The 17902-nt window shown below is 48.8% G+C and overlaps 1 protein-coding gene across 3 annotated transcripts in view; it reads left to right on the top strand.

Annotated features, from left to right (window-relative positions):
* LOC148138279 (uncharacterized) overlaps positions 1 to 17902 on the top strand; it is a 53632-nt gene that overhangs the window by 32823 nt on the left and 2907 nt on the right. Inside the window, exons 2-3 of one of the 3 annotated variants that reach the window (XM_087981581.1) lie at positions 597 to 926; positions 2880 to 2972. In XM_087981581.1, the coding sequence (XP_087837707.1) occupies positions 597 to 926; positions 2880 to 2956 (407 nt within the window). In that variant the 3' untranslated portion in view covers positions 2957 to 2972. Of the gene's footprint in view, positions 1 to 596; positions 927 to 2879; positions 2999 to 17902 lie in introns of all 3 variants that reach the window. The other 2 variants (XM_087981582.1, XM_087981583.1) reach the window with 2 other exon arrangements.

The raw sequence follows: 17902 nt of genomic DNA, 5'->3' as shown, positions 1-17902 counted from the left end.
TGACAAGATGCGGATAAGTGGGACCTGATTTCCACCCTGTCCTTCTCACCAGGCTCATGACGGTACATGCCATCATTAACATCACCACTGAAGCTGTGCGGGCTCCGAGGTTACACACACACACAGACATACAGACGCAGTCACAGAGACACACACACACACGGCGATCAGGGTCAGCAATGCGATCGCAACAGTGGCTCTCTGGTTGAGCACGGGGTATGCATTGCTGGGAAGAGAGTTAGCGGGAACCTCAGACATCAGCGTGATAAAGAAGGGCAGAGTCACTACATGTAGGAGGCGATCTTTATGAGGCAGTGGGCACTTTGTGTAAGGGGCAGAGACTCGGGGACAGCAGAGATTTACCACGTCTAATCTGTTTCTCCTCCTCCCTCCCTGTTCCTCTTTGTAACTCCTGTCCCTCCCTCCCTCCCTCCCCATCGCACCTCTTGCCTCTTTTCACACCCTCCCTTCCTCCTCCTTCATTACTCTCTTGCCTCCCCCTTGCTCTTCCGTTCCTCTGCCCTCATTGCTCCCGGCTTTCCTGACGGTGGTCCCTCCCCACCGATCCTCGTCTGTCCCGTTCTCCGGCTTTGCAGACCAGCTCCAGGCACTCTCCTCCAACACCCTCTTGATGACCGCCGTCAGGGGCGGAGGAGTGACGTTCCCCGGGGGCCCGAAAAGAAACCCTGACTCCATCGAGTGGACCTTCAGAAGATCAGCGGGCGGTGACAGCACCAGCATCTGTAACTGGTACCGCAACAATGCCGTGGACTGCACTGCAGCCTATGGCCGGCGGGTCCGACTGCACCTCAACGGCTCCCTAACCATTCAAGATCTCCGCATAGCCGACTCCGGCTGGTATCACGTCACGATCGTGTACGGCTGGTTTGATTTCTACAAGAAGAACATCAGACTTCAGATTCGTGGTGAGTAGCTGCCTGCCCTTCCTCCTCAACCACCCCTTCTTCCTCACCTTCCAATTCCTCCCCATCCTCCGTGCCCTTTATCCTCTTCCTCCTGCTCCTCCATTCTTCTACTTGCTTCTCTGCACTCTCTTCCTCCAGTATAATTCGACGGCCACAGTGAGTCACTTCCACGATCTCCTCAGCAGCTTGATTCATATTTCTCAGTCCCCTCTCCCTCTCAGGTAGATATCTGTACACTGACTGGTGTCTCTCAGTCCCCTCTTTCTCAGGGAGATATCTGTACACTGACTGGTGTCTCTCAGTCCTCTCTCTCAGGGAGATATCTGTACACTGACTGGTGTCTCTCAGTCCCCTCTCTCTCAGGGAGATATCTGTACACTGACTGGTGTCTCTCAGTCCCCTCTCACTCTCAGGGAGATATCTGTACACTGACTGGTGTCTCTCAGTCCCCTCTCCCTCTCAGGGAGATATCTGTACACTGACTGGTGTCTCTCAGTCCCCTCTCCCTCTCAGGGAGATATCTGTACACTGACTGATGTCTCTCAGTCCCCTCTCTCTCAGGGAGATATCTGTACACTGACTGGTGTCTCTCAGTCCCCTCTCTCTCAGGGAGATAACTGTACACTGACTGGTGTCTCTCAGTCCCCTCTCTCTCAGGGAGATATCTGTACACTGACTGGTGTCTCTCAGTCCCCTCTCTCTCTCTCTCTCTCTCTGGGAGATATCTGTACACTGACTGGTGTCTCTAAGACTCTGTAGAGCTTTACTCTGTATCTAACCCCGTGCTGTCCCTGTCCTGGGAGTGTTTGATGGGGGAAAGTGTAGAGGGAGCTTTACTCTGTATCTAACCCCGTGCTGTCCCTGTCCCTGGGAGTGTTTGATGGGGGGACAGTGTAGAGGGAGCTTTACTCTGTATCTAACCCCGTGCTGTCCCTGTCCTGGGAGTGTTTGATGGTTGGGACAGTGTAGAGGGAACTTTACTCTGTACGTAACCCCGTGCTGTCCCTGTCCTGGGAGTGTTTGATGGGGGACAGTGTAGAGGGAGGTTTACTCTGTATCTAACCCCGTGCTGTCCCTGTCCTGGGAGGGTGTGATGGGGACAGTGTCGAGGCAGCTTTACTCTGTATCTAACCCCGTGCTGTCCCTATCCTGGTAGTATTTTATGGGGGACAGTGTAGAGGGAGCTTTACTCTGTATCTAACCCCGTGCTGTCCCAGTCGTGGGAGTGTTTGATGGGGACAGTGTAGAGGGAGCTTTACTCTGTATCTAACCCCGTGCTGTCCCTGTCCTGGGAGTGTTTGATGGGGACTGTTTAGAGGGAGCTTTACTCTGTATGTAACCCCGTGCTGTCCCTGTCCTGGGAGTGTTTGATGGGGGACAGTGTAGAGGGAGCTTTACTCTATCTAACCCCGTGCTGTTCCTGTCCTGGGAGTGTTTGATGGGGATTGTGTAGAGGAAGCTTTACTCTGTATCTAACCCCGTACTGTCCCTGTCCTGGGAGTGTTTGATGGGGGACAGTGTAGAGGGAGCTTTACTCTATCTAACCCCGTGCTGTCCCTGTCCTGGGAGTGTTTGATGGGGACTGTGTAGAGGAAGCTTTACTCTGTATCTAACCCCGTACTGTCCCTGTCCCGGGAGTGTTTGATGGGGGACAGTGTAGAGGGAGCTTTACTCTGTATCTAAGCCCGTGCTGTCCCTGTCCTGGAATCCTGATGAAGGGCTTATGCAGGAAACATCGGTGCTCCTGCCCCTCGGATGCTGCCTGACCTGCTGCGCTTTTCCAGCACCACACTCTCGACTCTGATCTCCAGCATCTGCAGTCTCTCACTTTCTCCTAATGTTTGACGGAGTCAGTGTCAAGGGAGCTTTACTCCATATCTAAACCTGTTGAAGCTTCTTCCATTAGCCTGTGCTCTTCAATTAGATTGTAACAAATGTTCTTTCCCTTTTTAGCCTCTGCATCCCGGACAGATCAAATCCAACTTTTTCTCATACCCGGACTGTTCCTTTTTAAGTATATATTGTGGTGAATGAACGAGGAGGAAGGTAATCAGTTTTCAAATTGAATACAGGTACTAGTTCCTGTTTCTCCAACTCTCTGATGATTTGTCAGTGGGAGAGATAAGGAAAGAGTGGAGATCCACTTGATTTAATTTATTCATGAGACTTGGGTGTCAACGGCTGGTCCACATTCCTTGCCCCGTTCCTAGTTGCCCCCCCCCCCCCCTTTTAGAAGGTGGGGGTGAGCTGCCTTTTTGACCCCCATGTGCTGTGGGTAGACCCACAACGCCCTGAAGGAGGGGATCCCAGGATTCTGACCCAGCCACACTGAAGGGAATGGCGATATATTTCTGAGTAGGGATGGGGAGGGGCTCGGAGGGGAACCTGGAGATGTTATTGTTTTTTTTTGGAATGGGTTTCATGATCATATAACAGGCTGCAGCAGTTTCTGAGAGTTCACTGAGTTTGTGAAGAAGCAGCAGCAGTTCAGACACATCACTTAATAAGACACAGGAAAGTATACAATGGTGACAGGTGAGAATGTTTCAGTGATCCTGATATTTCCTAGAGACTGGAAGAGCATCGGGCAATGATTTTGAAATGCTGGTCTCTAATGACATGGAGGCTTGGTGGGAACAGAGTTTGTTCTTTCTACAGGCTGGATTAGGGGATTTCCAAGTGTTCTCGAAAAAAGATGGATCCTCTCTCTTTCTCTCTCTCTCTCTCTCTGTCTTGCCTTCTCTCCCATCTATCCCTGTTAATATCCCTTATTTCAGCTGGTACTCTTTGCTGTGTTACTGGGGACAGGCAAGAAATGCTGGCTGCTGAGACAACCAAAAGAAATTCTTAGCTTCCAAAACACTCTGCTTATGGGTGGCACGGTGGCTCAGAGGTCAGCACCGCTGCCTCACAGCGCTCGGGTCCAAGATTCGATTCCAGCCTCGGGCGACTGTCTGTGTGGAGTTTGCACATTCTCCCCGTGTCTGAGTGGGTTTCCTCCAGGTGCTCTGGTATCCTCCCACAGTCCAAAGATATGCAGGTTAGGGTGGTTTGGCCATGCTAAATTACCCCATAGTGCTCAGGGATGTGTCGGTTAGGGTGGATTGGCCATGCTAAATTACCCCATAGTGTTCAGGGATGTGTAGGTTAGGGTGGATTGGCCATGCTAAATTACCCATAGTGTTCAGGGATGTGTAGGTTAGGGTGGATTGGCCATGCTAAATTACCTCATAGTGTTCAGGGACGTGTAGGTTATGGTGGATTGGACATGCTAAATTACCCCATAGTGTTCAGGGATGTGCAGGTTAGGGTGGATTGGCCATGCTAAATTACCCCATAGTGTTCAGGGATGTGCAGGTTAGGGTGGATTGGCCATGCTAAATTACCCCATAGTGTTCAGGGATGTGCAGGTTAGGGTGGATTGGCCATGCTAAATTACCCCATAGTGTTCAGGGATGTGCAGGTTAGGGTGGATTGGCCATGCTAAATTATCCATAGTGTTCAGGGATGTGCGGGTTACGGTGGATTGGCCATGCTAAATTACCCCATAGTGTTCAGGGATGTGCAGGTTAGGGTGGATTGGCCATGCTAAATTACCCCATAGTGTTCAGGGATGTGCAGGTTAGGGTGGATTGGCCATGCTAAATTACCCCATAGTGTTCAGGGATGTGCAGGTTAGGGTGGATTGGCCATGCTAAATTACCCCATAGTGTTCAGGGATGTGCAGGTTAGGGTGGATTGGCCATGCTAAATTACCCCATAGTGTTCAGGGATGTGCAGGTTAGGGTGGATTGGCCATGCTAAATTACCCATAGTGTTCAGGGATGTGCGGGTTACGGTGGATTGGCCATGCTAAATTACCCCATAGTGTTCAGGGATGTGTAGGTTAGGGTGGATTGGCCATGCTAAATTACCCATAGTGCTCAGGGATGTGCAGGTTAGGGTGGATTGGCCATGCTAAATTACTTGCGGAGCGTTTCAGAGAACACCTCTGGGACACCCGGACCAACCAACCCAACCACCCTGTAGCTCAACATTTCAATTCCCCCTCCCACTCCACCAAGGATATGCAGGTCTTTGGACTCCTCCATCGTCAGACCACAACAAAACGACGGTTGGAGGAAGAACGCCTCATCTTCCGGCTAGGAACCCTCCAACCACAAGGGATGAACTCGGATTTCACCAGTTTCCTCATTTCCCCTCCCCCCACCCTGTCTCAGTCAAATCCATCAAATTCAGCACCGCCTTCCTAACCTGAGATCTTCTTCCCGACCTCTCCGCCCCCACCCCAGTCTGACCTATCACCCTCACCTTGACCTCTTTCCACCTATCACATTTCCGACGCCCCCCCCTCAAGTCCCTCCTCCATACCTTTTATCTTAGCCTGCTGGACAAACTTTCCCCATTCCTGAAGAAGAGCTTATCCCCGAAACGTCGATTCTCCTGTTCCCTGGATGCTGCCTGACCTGCTGCGCTTTTCCAGCAACACATTTCCAGCTCTGATCTCCAGCATCTGCAGACCTCACTTTCTCCTCCATGCTAAATTACCCTATAGTGTTCAGGGATGTGCAGGTTAGGGTGGATTGGCCATGCTAAATTGCTTATAGTGCTCAGGGATGTGTAGGTTAGGGTGGATTGACCATGCTAAATTACCCCACAGTGTTCAGGGATGTGCAGGTTAGGCTGGATTGGCCATGCTAAATTACCCCATAGTGTTCAGGGATATGTAGGTTAGGGTGGATTGGCCATGCTAAATTCCCCATAGTGTTCAGGGATGTGTAGGTTAGGGTGAATTGACCATGTTAAATTACCCCATAGTGTTCAGGGATGTGCAGGTTAGGGTGGATTGGCCATGCTAAATTACCCCATAGTGCTCAGGGATGTGCAGGTTAGGGTGGATTGGCCATGCTAAATTACCCCATAGTGCTCAGGGATGTGCAGGTTAGGGTGGATTGGCCATGCTAAATTACCCATAGTGTTCAGGGATGTGCAGGTTAGGGTGGATTGGCCATGCTAAATTACCCCATAGTGTTCAGGGATGTGCAGGTTAGGGTGAATTGGCCATGCTAAATTACCCCATAGTGTTCAGGGATGTGTAGGTTAGGGTGGATTGGCCATGCTAAATTACCCCATAGTGTTCAGGGATGTGTAGGTTAGGGTGGATTGGCCATGCTAAATTACCCATAGTGTTCAGGGATGTGCAGGTTACGGTGGATTGGCCATGCTAAATTACCCCATAGTGTTCAGGGATGTGTAGGTTAGGGTGGATTGGCCATGCTAAATTACCCCATAGTGTTCAGGGATGTGTAGGTTAGGGTGAATTGGCCATGCTAAATTACCCCATAGTGTTCAGGGATTTGTAGGTTAGGGTGAATTGGCCATGCTAAATTACCCCATAGTGTTCAGGGATGTGTAGGTTAGGGTGAATTGGCCATGCTAAATTACCCATAGTGTTCAGGGGATGTGCAGGTTAGGGTGGATTGGCCATGCTAAATTACCCCATAGTGTTCAGGGATGTGCAGGTTAGGGTGAATTGGCCATGCTAAATTACCCCATAGTGTTCAGGGATGTGTAGGTTAGGGTGAATTGGCCATGCTAAATTACCCCGTAGTGTTCAGGGATGTGTAGGTTAGGGTGGATTGGCCATGCTAAATTACCCTATAGTGTTCAGGGATGTGTCGGTTAGGGTGGATTGGCCATGCTAAATTACCCCATAGTGTTCAGGGATGTGTAGGTTAGGGTGGATTGGCCATGCTAAATTCCCCATAGTGTTCAGGGATGTGTAGGTTAGGGTGGATTGGCCATGCTAAATTACCCATAGTGCTCAGGGATGTGCAGGTTAGGGTGGATTGGCCATGCTAAATTACCCCATAGTGTCCAGGGATGTGTAGGTTAGGGTGGATTGGCCATGCTAAATTACCCCACAGTGTTCAGGGATGTGCAGGTTAGGGTGAATTGGCTATGCTAAATTACCCCATAGTGTTCAGGGATGTGTAGGTTAGGGTGAATTGGCCATGCTAAATTACCCCATAGTGTTCGGGGATGTGTAGGTTAGGGTGGATTGGCCATGCTAAATTACCCTATAGTGTTCAGGGATGTGTCGGTTCGTGTGGATTGGCCATGCTAAATTACCCTATAGTGTTCAGGGATGTGCAGGTTAGGGTGGATTGGCCATACTAAATTACTCCATAGTGTTCAGGGATGTGTAGGTTAGGGTGAATTGGCCATGCTAAATTACCCCATAGTGTTCAGGGATGTGTAGGTTAGGGTGGATTGGCCATGCTAAATTACCCATAGTGTTCAGGGATGTGCAGGTTAGGGTGGATTGGCCATGCTAAATTACCCCATAGTGTTCAGGGATGTGTAGGTTAGGGTGGATTGGCCATGCTAAATTACCCCATAGTGTTCAGGGATGTGTAGGTTAGGGTGGATTGGCCATGCTAAATTACCCCATAGTGTTCAGGGATGTGTAGGTTAGGGTGAATTGGCCATGCTAAATTACCCCATAGTGTTCAGGGATTTGTAGGTTAGGGTGAATTGGCCATGCTAAATTACCCCATAGTGTTCAGGGATGTGTAGGTTAGGGTGAATTGGCCATGCTAAATTACCCATAGTGTTCAGGGGATGTGCAGGTTAGGGTGGATTGGCCATGCTAAATTACCCCATAGTGTTCAGGGATGTGCAGGTTAGGGTGAATTGGCCATGCTAAATTACCCCATAGTGTTCAGGGATGTGTAGGTTAGGGTGAATTGGCCATGCTAAATTACCCCATAGTGTTCAGGGATGTGTAGGTTAGGGTGGATTGGCCATGCTAAATTACCCTATAGTGTTCAGGGATGTGTCGGTTAGGGTGGATTGGCCATGCTAAATTACCCCATAGTGTTCAGGGATGTGTAGGTTAGGGTGGATTGGCCATGCTAAATTCCCCATAGTGTTCAGGGATGTGTAGGTTAGGGTGGATTGGCCATGCTAAATTACCCATAGTGCTCAGGGATGTGCAGGTTAGGGTGGATTGGCCATGCTAAATTACCCCATAGTGTCCAGGGATGTGTAGGTTAGGGTGGATTGGCCATGCTAAATTACCCCACAGTGTTCAGGGATGTGCAGGTTAGGGTGAATTGGCTATGCTAAATTACCCCATAGTGTTCAGGGATGTGTAGGTTAGGGTGAATTGGCCGTGCTAAATTACCCCATAGTGTTCAGGGATGTGTAGGTTAGGGTGGATTGGCCATGCTAAATTACCCTATAGTGTTCAGGGATGTGTCGGTTAGGGTGGATTGGCCATGCTAAATTACCCTATAGTGTTCAGGGATGTGCAGGTTAGGGTGGATTGGCCATACTAAATTACTCCATAGTGTTCAGGGATGTGTAGGTTAGGGTGAATTGGCCATGCTAAATTACCCCATAGTGTTCAGGGATGTGTAGGTTAGGGTGGATTGGCCATGCTAAATTACCCTATAGTGTTCAGGGATGTGTCGGTTAGGGTGGATTGGCCATGCTAAATTATCCCATAGTGTTCAGGGATGTGTAGGTGAGGGTGGATTGGCCATGCTAAATTACCCATACTGTTCAGGGATGTGTAGGTTAGGGTGGATTGGCCATGCTAAATTACCCATCGTGCTCAGGGATGTGCAGGTTAGGGTGGATTGGCCATGCTAAATTACCCTATAGTGTTCAGGGATGTGTCGGTTAGGGTGGATTGGCCATGCTAAATTACCCTATAGTGTTCAGGGATGTGCAGGTTAGGGTGGATTGGCCATACTAAATTACTCCATAGTGTTCAGGGATGTGTCGGTTAGGGTGGATTGGCCATGCTAAATTACCCCACAGTGTTCAGGGATGTGCAGGTTAGGGTGAATTGGCCATGCTAAATTACCCCATAGTGTTCAGGGATGTGTAGGTTAGGGTGAATTGGCCATGCTAAATTACCCCATAGTGTTCAGGGATGTGTAGGTTAGGGTGGATTGGCCATGCTAAATTACCCCATAGTGTTCAGGGATGTGTAGGTTAGGGTGGATTGGCCATGCTAAATTACCCATAGTGTTCAGGGATGTGCAGGTTAGGGTGGATTGGCCATGCTAAATTACCCATAGTGTTCAGGGATGTGCGGGTTACGGTGGATTGGCCATGCTAAATTACCCCATAGTGTTCAGGGATGTGTAGGTTAGGGTGGATTGGCCATGCTAAATTACCCATAGTGCTCAGGGATGTGCAGGTTAGGGTGGATTGGCCATGCTAAATTACTTGCGGAGCGTTTCAGAGAACACCTCTGGGACACCCGGACCAACCAACCCAACCACCCTGTAGCTCAACATTTCAATTCCCCCTCCCACTCCACCAAGGATATGCAGGTCTTTGGACTCCTCCATCGTCAGACCACAACAAAACGACGGTTGGAGGAAGAACGCCTCATCTTCCGGCTAGGAACCCTCCAACCACAAGGGATGAACTCGGATTTCACCAGTTTCCTCATTTCCCCTCCCCCCACCCTGTCTCAGTCAAATCCATCAAATTCAGCACCGCCTTCCTAACCTGAGATCTTCTTCCCGACCTCTCCGCCCCCACCCCAGTCTGACCTATCACCCTCACCTTGACCTCTTTCCACCTATCACATTTCCGACGCCCCCCCCTCAAGTCCCTCCTCCATACCTTTTATCTTAGCCTGCTGGACAAACTTTCCCCATTCCTGAAGAAGAGCTTATCCCCGAAACGTCGATTCTCCTGTTCCCTGGATGCTGCCTGACCTGCTGCGCTTTTCCAGCAACACATTTCCAGCTCTGATCTCCAGCATCTGCAGACCTCACTTTCTCCTCCATGCTAAATTACCCTATAGTGTTCAGGGATGTGCAGGTTAGGGTGGATTGGCCATGCTAAATTGCTTATAGTGCTCAGGGATGTGTAGGTTAGGGTGGATTGACCATGCTAAATTACCCCACAGTGTTCAGGGATGTGCAGGTTAGGCTGGATTGGCCATGCTAAATTACCCCATAGTGTTCAGGGATATGTAGGTTAGGGTGGATTGGCCATGCTAAATTCCCCATAGTGTTCAGGGATGTGTAGGTTAGGGTGAATTGACCATGTTAAATTACCCCATAGTGTTCAGGGATGTGCAGGTTAGGGTGGATTGGCCATGCTAAATTACCCCATAGTGCTCAGGGATGTGCAGGTTAGGGTGGATTGGCCATGCTAAATTACCCCATAGTGCTCAGGGATGTGCAGGTTAGGGTGGATTGGCCATGCTAAATTACCCATAGTGTTCAGGGATGTGCAGGTTAGGGTGGATTGGCCATGCTAAATTACCCCATAGTGTTCAGGGATGTGCAGGTTAGGGTGAATTGGCCATGCTAAATTACCCCATAGTGTTCAGGGATGTGTAGGTTAGGGTGGATTGGCCATGCTAAATTACCCCATAGTGTTCAGGGATGTGTAGGTTAGGGTGGATTGGCCATGCTAAATTACCCATAGTGTTCAGGGATGTGCAGGTTACGGTGGATTGGCCATGCTAAATTACCCCATAGTGTTCAGGGATGTGTAGGTTAGGGTGGATTGGCCATGCTAAATTACCCCATAGTGTTCAGGGATGTGTAGGTTAGGGTGAATTGGCCATGCTAAATTACCCCATAGTGTTCAGGGATTTGTAGGTTAGGGTGAATTGGCCATGCTAAATTACCCCATAGTGTTCAGGGATGTGTAGGTTAGGGTGAATTGGCCATGCTAAATTACCCATAGTGTTCAGGGGATGTGCAGGTTAGGGTGGATTGGCCATGCTAAATTACCCCATAGTGTTCAGGGATGTGCAGGTTAGGGTGAATTGGCCATGCTAAATTACCCCATAGTGTTCAGGGATGTGTAGGTTAGGGTGAATTGGCCATGCTAAATTACCCCGTAGTGTTCAGGGATGTGTAGGTTAGGGTGGATTGGCCATGCTAAATTACCCTATAGTGTTCAGGGATGTGTCGGTTAGGGTGGATTGGCCATGCTAAATTACCCCATAGTGTTCAGGGATGTGTAGGTTAGGGTGGATTGGCCATGCTAAATTCCCCATAGTGTTCAGGGATGTGTAGGTTAGGGTGGATTGGCCATGCTAAATTACCCATAGTGCTCAGGGATGTGCAGGTTAGGGTGGATTGGCCATGCTAAATTACCCCATAGTGTCCAGGGATGTGTAGGTTAGGGTGGATTGGCCATGCTAAATTACCCCACAGTGTTCAGGGATGTGCAGGTTAGGGTGAATTGGCTATGCTAAATTACCCCATAGTGTTCAGGGATGTGTAGGTTAGGGTGAATTGGCCATGCTAAATTACCCCATAGTGTTCGGGGATGTGTAGGTTAGGGTGGATTGGCCATGCTAAATTACCCTATAGTGTTCAGGGATGTGTCGGTTCGTGTGGATTGGCCATGCTAAATTACCCTATAGTGTTCAGGGATGTGCAGGTTAGGGTGGATTGGCCATACTAAATTACTCCATAGTGTTCAGGGATGTGTAGGTTAGGGTGAATTGGCCATGCTAAATTACCCCATAGTGTTCAGGGATGTGTAGGTTAGGGTGGATTGGCCATGCTAAATTACCCATAGTGTTCAGGGATGTGCAGGTTAGGGTGGATTGGCCATGCTAAATTACCCCATAGTGTTCAGGGATGTGTAGGTTAGGGTGGATTGGCCATGCTAAATTACCCCATAGTGTTCAGGGATGTGTAGGTTAGGGTGGATTGGCCATGCTAAATTACCCCATAGTGTTCAGGGATGTGTAGGTTAGGGTGAATTGGCCATGCTAAATTACCCCATAGTGTTCAGGGATTTGTAGGTTAGGGTGAATTGGCCATGCTAAATTACCCCATAGTGTTCAGGGATGTGTAGGTTAGGGTGAATTGGCCATGCTAAATTACCCATAGTGTTCAGGGGATGTGCAGGTTAGGGTGGATTGGCCATGCTAAATTACCCCATAGTGTTCAGGGATGTGCAGGTTAGGGTGAATTGGCCATGCTAAATTACCCCATAGTGTTCAGGGATGTGTAGGTTAGGGTGAATTGGCCATGCTAAATTACCCCATAGTGTTCAGGGATGTGTAGGTTAGGGTGGATTGGCCATGCTAAATTACCCTATAGTGTTCAGGGATGTGTCGGTTAGGGTGGATTGGCCATGCTAAATTACCCCATAGTGTTCAGGGATGTGTAGGTTAGGGTGGATTGGCCATGCTAAATTCCCCATAGTGTTCAGGGATGTGTAGGTTAGGGTGGATTGGCCATGCTAAATTACCCATAGTGCTCAGGGATGTGCAGGTTAGGGTGGATTGGCCATGCTAAATTACCCCATAGTGTCCAGGGATGTGTAGGTTAGGGTGGATTGGCCATGCTAAATTACCCCACAGTGTTCAGGGATGTGCAGGTTAGGGTGAATTGGCTATGCTAAATTACCCCATAGTGTTCAGGGATGTGTAGGTTAGGGTGAATTGGCCGTGCTAAATTACCCCATAGTGTTCAGGGATGTGTAGGTTAGGGTGGATTGGCCATGCTAAATTACCCTATAGTGTTCAGGGATGTGTCGGTTAGGGTGGATTGGCCATGCTAAATTACCCTATAGTGTTCAGGGATGTGCAGGTTAGGGTGGATTGGCCATACTAAATTACTCCATAGTGTTCAGGGATGTGTAGGTTAGGGTGAATTGGCCATGCTAAATTACCCCATAGTGTTCAGGGATGTGTAGGTTAGGGTGGATTGGCCATGCTAAATTACCCTATAGTGTTCAGGGATGTGTCGGTTAGGGTGGATTGGCCATGCTAAATTATCCCATAGTGTTCAGGGATGTGTAGGTGAGGGTGGATTGGCCATGCTAAATTACCCATACTGTTCAGGGATGTGTAGGTTAGGGTGGATTGGCCATGCTAAATTACCCATCGTGCTCAGGGATGTGCAGGTTAGGGTGGATTGGCCATGCTAAATTACCCTATAGTGTTCAGGGATGTGTCGGTTAGGGTGGATTGGCCATGCTAAATTACCCTATAGTGTTCAGGGATGTGCAGGTTAGGGTGGATTGGCCATACTAAATTACTCCATAGTGTTCAGGGATGTGTCGGTTAGGGTGGATTGGCCATGCTAAATTACCCCACAGTGTTCAGGGATGTGCAGGTTAGGGTGAATTGGCCATGCTAAATTACCCCATAGTGTTCAGGGATGTGTAGGTTAGGGTGAATTGGCCATGCTAAATTACCCCATAGTGTTCAGGGATGTGTAGGTTAGGGTGGATTGGCCATGCTAAATTACCCCATAGTGTTCAGGGATGTGTAGGTTAGGGTGGATTGGCCATGCTAAATTACCCATAGTGTTCAGGGATGTGCAGGTTACGGTGGATTGGCCATGCTAAATTACCCCATAGTGTTCAGGGATGTGTAGGTTAGGGTGGATTGGCCATGCTAAATTACCCCATAGTGTTCAGGGATGTGTAGGTTAGGGTGAATTGGCCATGCTAAATTACCCCATAGTGTTCAGGGATTTGTAGGTTAGGGTGAATTGGCCATGCTAAATTACCCCATAGTGTTCAGGGATGTGTAGGTTAGGGTGAATTGGCCATGCTAAATTACCCATAGTGTTCAGGGGATGTGCAGGTTAGGGTGGATTGGCCATGCTAAATTACCCCATAGTGTTCAGGGATGTGCAGGTTAGGGTGAATTGGCCATGCTAAATTACCCCATAGTGTTCAGGGATGTGTAGGTTAGGGTGAATTGGCCATGCTAAATTACCCCATAGTGTTCAGGGATGTGTAGGTTAGGGTGAATTGGCCATGCTAAATTACCCCATAGTGTTCAGGGATTTGTAGGTTAGGGTGAATTGGCCATGCTAAATTACCCCATAGTGTTCAGGGATGTGTAGGTTAGGGTGAATTGGCCATGCTAAATTACCCATAGTGTTCAGGGGATGTGCAGGTTAGGGTGGATTGGCCATGCTAAATTACCCCATAGTGTTCAGGGATGTGCAGGTTAGGGTGAATTGGCCATGCTAAATTACCCCATAGTGTTCAGGGATGTGTAGGTTAGGGTGAATTGGCCATGCTAAATTACCCCGTAGTGTTCAGGGATGTGTAGGTTAGGGTGGATTGGCCATGCTAAATTACCCTATAGTGTTCAGGGATGTGTCGGTTAGGGTGGATTGGCCATGCTAAATTACCCCATAGTGTTCAGGGATGTGTAGGTTAGGGTGGATTGGCCATGCTAAATTCCCCATAGTGTTCAGGGATGTGTAGGTTAGGGTGGATTGGCCATGCTAAATTACCCATAGTGCTCAGGGATGTGCAGGTTAGGGTGGATTGGCCATGCTAAATTACCCCATAGTGTCCAGGGATGTGTAGGTTAGGGTGGATTGGCCATGCTAAATTACCCCACAGTGTTCAGGGATGTGCAGGTTAGGGTGAATTGGCTATGCTAAATTACCCCATAGTGTTCAGGGATGTGTAGGTTAGGGTGAATTGGCCATGCTAAATTACCCCATAGTGTTCGGGGATGTGTAGGTTAGGGTGGATTGGCCATGCTAAATTACCCTATAGTGTTCAGGGATGTGTCGGTTCGGGTGGATTGGCCATGCTAAATTACCCTATAGTGTTCAGGGATGTGCAGGTTAGGGTGGATTGGCCATACTAAATTACTCCATAGTGTGCAGGGATGTGTAGGTTAGGGTGAATTGGCCATGCTAAATTACCCCATAGTGTTCAGGGATGTGAAGGTTAGGGTGGATTGGCCATGCTAAATTACCCATAGTGTTCATGGATGTGCAGGTTAGGGTGGATTGGCCATGCTAAATTACCCCATAGTGTTCAGGGATGTGTCGGTTAGGGTGGATTGGCCATGCTAAATTACCCCATAGTGTTCAGGGATTTGTAGGTTAGGGTGAATTGGCCATGCTAAATTACCCCATAGTGTTCAGGGATGTGTAGGTTAGGGTGAATTGGCCATGCTAAATTACCCATAGTGTTCAGGGGATGTGCAGGTTAGGGTGGATTGGCCATGCTAAATTACCCCATAGTGTTCAGGGATGTGCAGGTTAGGGTGAATTGGCCATGCTAAATTACCCCATAGTGTTCAGGGATGTGTAGGTTAGGGTGAATTGGCCATGCTAAATTACCCCATAGTGTTCAGGGATGTGTAGGTTAGGGTGGATTGGCCATGCTAAATTACCCTATAGTGTTCAGGGATGTGTCGGTTAGGGTGGATTGGCCATGCTAAATTACCCCATAGTGTTCAGGGATGTGTAGGTTAGGGTGGATTGGCCATGCTAAATTCCCCATAGTGTTCATGGATGTGTAGGTTATGGTGGATTGGCCATGCTAAATTACCCATAGTGCTCAGGGATGTGCAGGTTAGGGTGGATTGGCCATGCTAAATTACCCCATAGTGTCCAGGGATGTGTAGGTTAGGGTGGATTGGCCATGCTAAATTACCCCACAGTGTTCAGGGATGTGCAGGTTAGGGTGAATTGGCTATGCTAAATTACCCCATAGTGTTCAGGGATGTGTAGGTTAGGGTGAATTGGCCATGCTAAATTACCCCATAGTGTTCAGGGATGTGTAGGTTAGGATGGATTGGCCATGCTAAATTACCCTATAGTGTTCAGGGATGTGTCGGTTAGGGTGGATTGGCCATGCTAAATTACCCTATAGTGTTCAGGGATGTGCAGGTTAGGGTGGATTGGCCATACTAAATTACTCCATAGTGTTCAGGGATGTGTAGGTTAGGGTGAATTGGCCATGCTAAATTACCCCATAGTGTTCAGGGATGTGTAGGTTAGGGTGGATTGGCCATGCTAAATTACCCTATAGTGTTCAGGGATGTGTCGGTTAGGGTGGATTGGCCATGCTAAATTATCCCATAGTGTTCAGGGATGTGTAGGTGAGGGTGGATTGGCCATGCTAAATTACCCATACTGTTCAGGGATGTGTAGGTTAGGGTGGATTGGCCATGCTAAATTACCCATAGTGCTCAGGGATGTGCAGGTTAGGGTGGATTGGCCATGCTAAATTACCCTATAGTGTTCAGGGATGTGTCGGTTAGGGTGGATTGGCCATGCTAAATTACCCTATAGTGTTCAGGGATGTGCAGGTTAGGGTGGATTGGCCATACTAAATTACTCCATAGTGTTCAGGGATGTGTCGGTTAGGGTGGATTGGCCATGCTAAATTACCCCACAGTGTTCAGGGATGTGCAGGTTAGGGTGAATTGGCCATGCTAAATTACCCCATAGTGTTCAGGGATGTGTAGGTTAGGGTGAATTGGCCATGCTAAATTACCCCATAGTGTTCAGGGATGTGTAGGTTAGGGTGGATTGGCCATGCTAAATTACCCATAGTATTCAGGGATGTGTAGGTTAGGGTGAATTGGCCATGCTAAATTACCCCATAGTGTTCAGGGATGTGTAGGTTAGGGTGAATTGGCCATGGTAAATTACCCATAGTGCTCAGGGATGTGTAGGTTAGGGTGGATTGACCATGCTAAATTACCCCATAGTGTTCAGGGATGTGTCGGTTAGGGTGGATTGGCCATGCTAAATTACCCTATAGTGTTCAGGGATGTGCAGGTTAGGGTGGATTGGCCATACTAAATTACTCCATAGTGTTCAGGGATGTGTAGGTTAGGGTGGATTGGCCATGCTAAATTACCCATAGTGTTCAGTTGCATTAGTCAGAGGGAAATGGGTCTGGGTAGGTTACTCTTCGGAGGGTCAGTATGGACGTTTTGGGCTGATGAGCCTGTTTCCACACTAGGGAATCTAATAAATCTAATGGTGTCTGAGAAATCTTGTGTTTACATTTGGAGTCGACTGGTTACAGTTAAATGGGGTCTCGTGCGACACAGGAGATACTAAATATGGAATGCTTCAGTTTTAAAAAGTGACCTGAATTTCCAATATGGTGGTGTTCCCTAGAGCTGATTTTGGCCTTTAAGGTGGAAGCAGAAAAGGTGCTGTCTTTGGTGAATTTCTGCAGTGCATCTTGTGGATGGTACACCCTGCTGCCACTGAGCATCGTTGGGGGAGGGAGGGAGGAGATATTTGTGGGTGTGGGGCCAATCGAGCTGGGGGGGGCTGCTTTGTCCCTGGATGGGGTCGAGCTTCTTGAGTGTTGTTGGGGCTGCCCCCATCCAGGGGCAAGTGGGGAGTATTCCCTCACCCTCCTGAGCTGGGCCTTGTAGATGGTGGGACAGGCTTTGGGGGGAGAGTCAGGAGGGGAGTTACTCACTGCAGGATTCCCAGCCTCTGACCCTGCACTTGGAGCCGCTGGGTTTATGTGGGGAGTCCATTTGTGTTTCTGGTCAATGGTAACTCGACGGATGTTGAGAGGGGGAAATTTAGTGATGGTAGCACCATTAGGTCTCAAGCGACATTGTTAAATTCTCTCTTGACTGGAACAAATGTTAATTGTCAGATCAAACCTGGACATTCTCCACATTTTCCTGCACTTGATAACAAGGGACATGCACAGATTAGAATCCCATCAACTCCCATCACCTTCCAAATACGTACAGGTCTGCCCAGAGTAAAACAGAAAAGAAATACCTCTTAACCCACTGTGTACATTGTCCTCCATCAGTCTGTATACCCCCATTCAATCCCCCTCCCACTGCCCCATCTACACTCTCCCCCATCACAGTCTGTACACCCCCATTCAATCCCCCTCCCACTGCCCCATCTACACTCTCCCCCATCACAGTCTGTACACCCCCATTCAATCCCCCTCCCACTGCCCCATCTACACTCTCCTCCATCACAGTCTGTACACCCCCATTCAATCCCCCATCCCACTGCCCCATCTACACTCTCCCCCATCACAGTCTGTACACCCCCATTCAATCCCCCTCCCCCTGCCCCATCTACACTCTCCCCATCACAGTCTGTACACCCCCATTCAATCCCCCTCCCACTGCCCCATCTACACTCTCCCCCATCACAGTCTGTATACCCCCATTCAATCCCCCTCCCACTGCCCCATCTACA

The sequence above is a fragment of the Chiloscyllium plagiosum genome, unplaced genomic scaffold (assembly GCF_037043375.1).
Source record: "Chiloscyllium plagiosum isolate Xiang-an unplaced genomic scaffold, Cpla_swu_hap1 HiC_scaffold_40, whole genome shotgun sequence".
Classification (NCBI taxonomy): Eukaryota; Metazoa; Chordata; class Chondrichthyes; order Orectolobiformes; family Hemiscylliidae; genus Chiloscyllium; species Chiloscyllium plagiosum.
The sequence above is the reverse complement of the archived record's forward strand: the minus strand, read 5'-3'. Positions and strand labels throughout refer to the sequence as shown.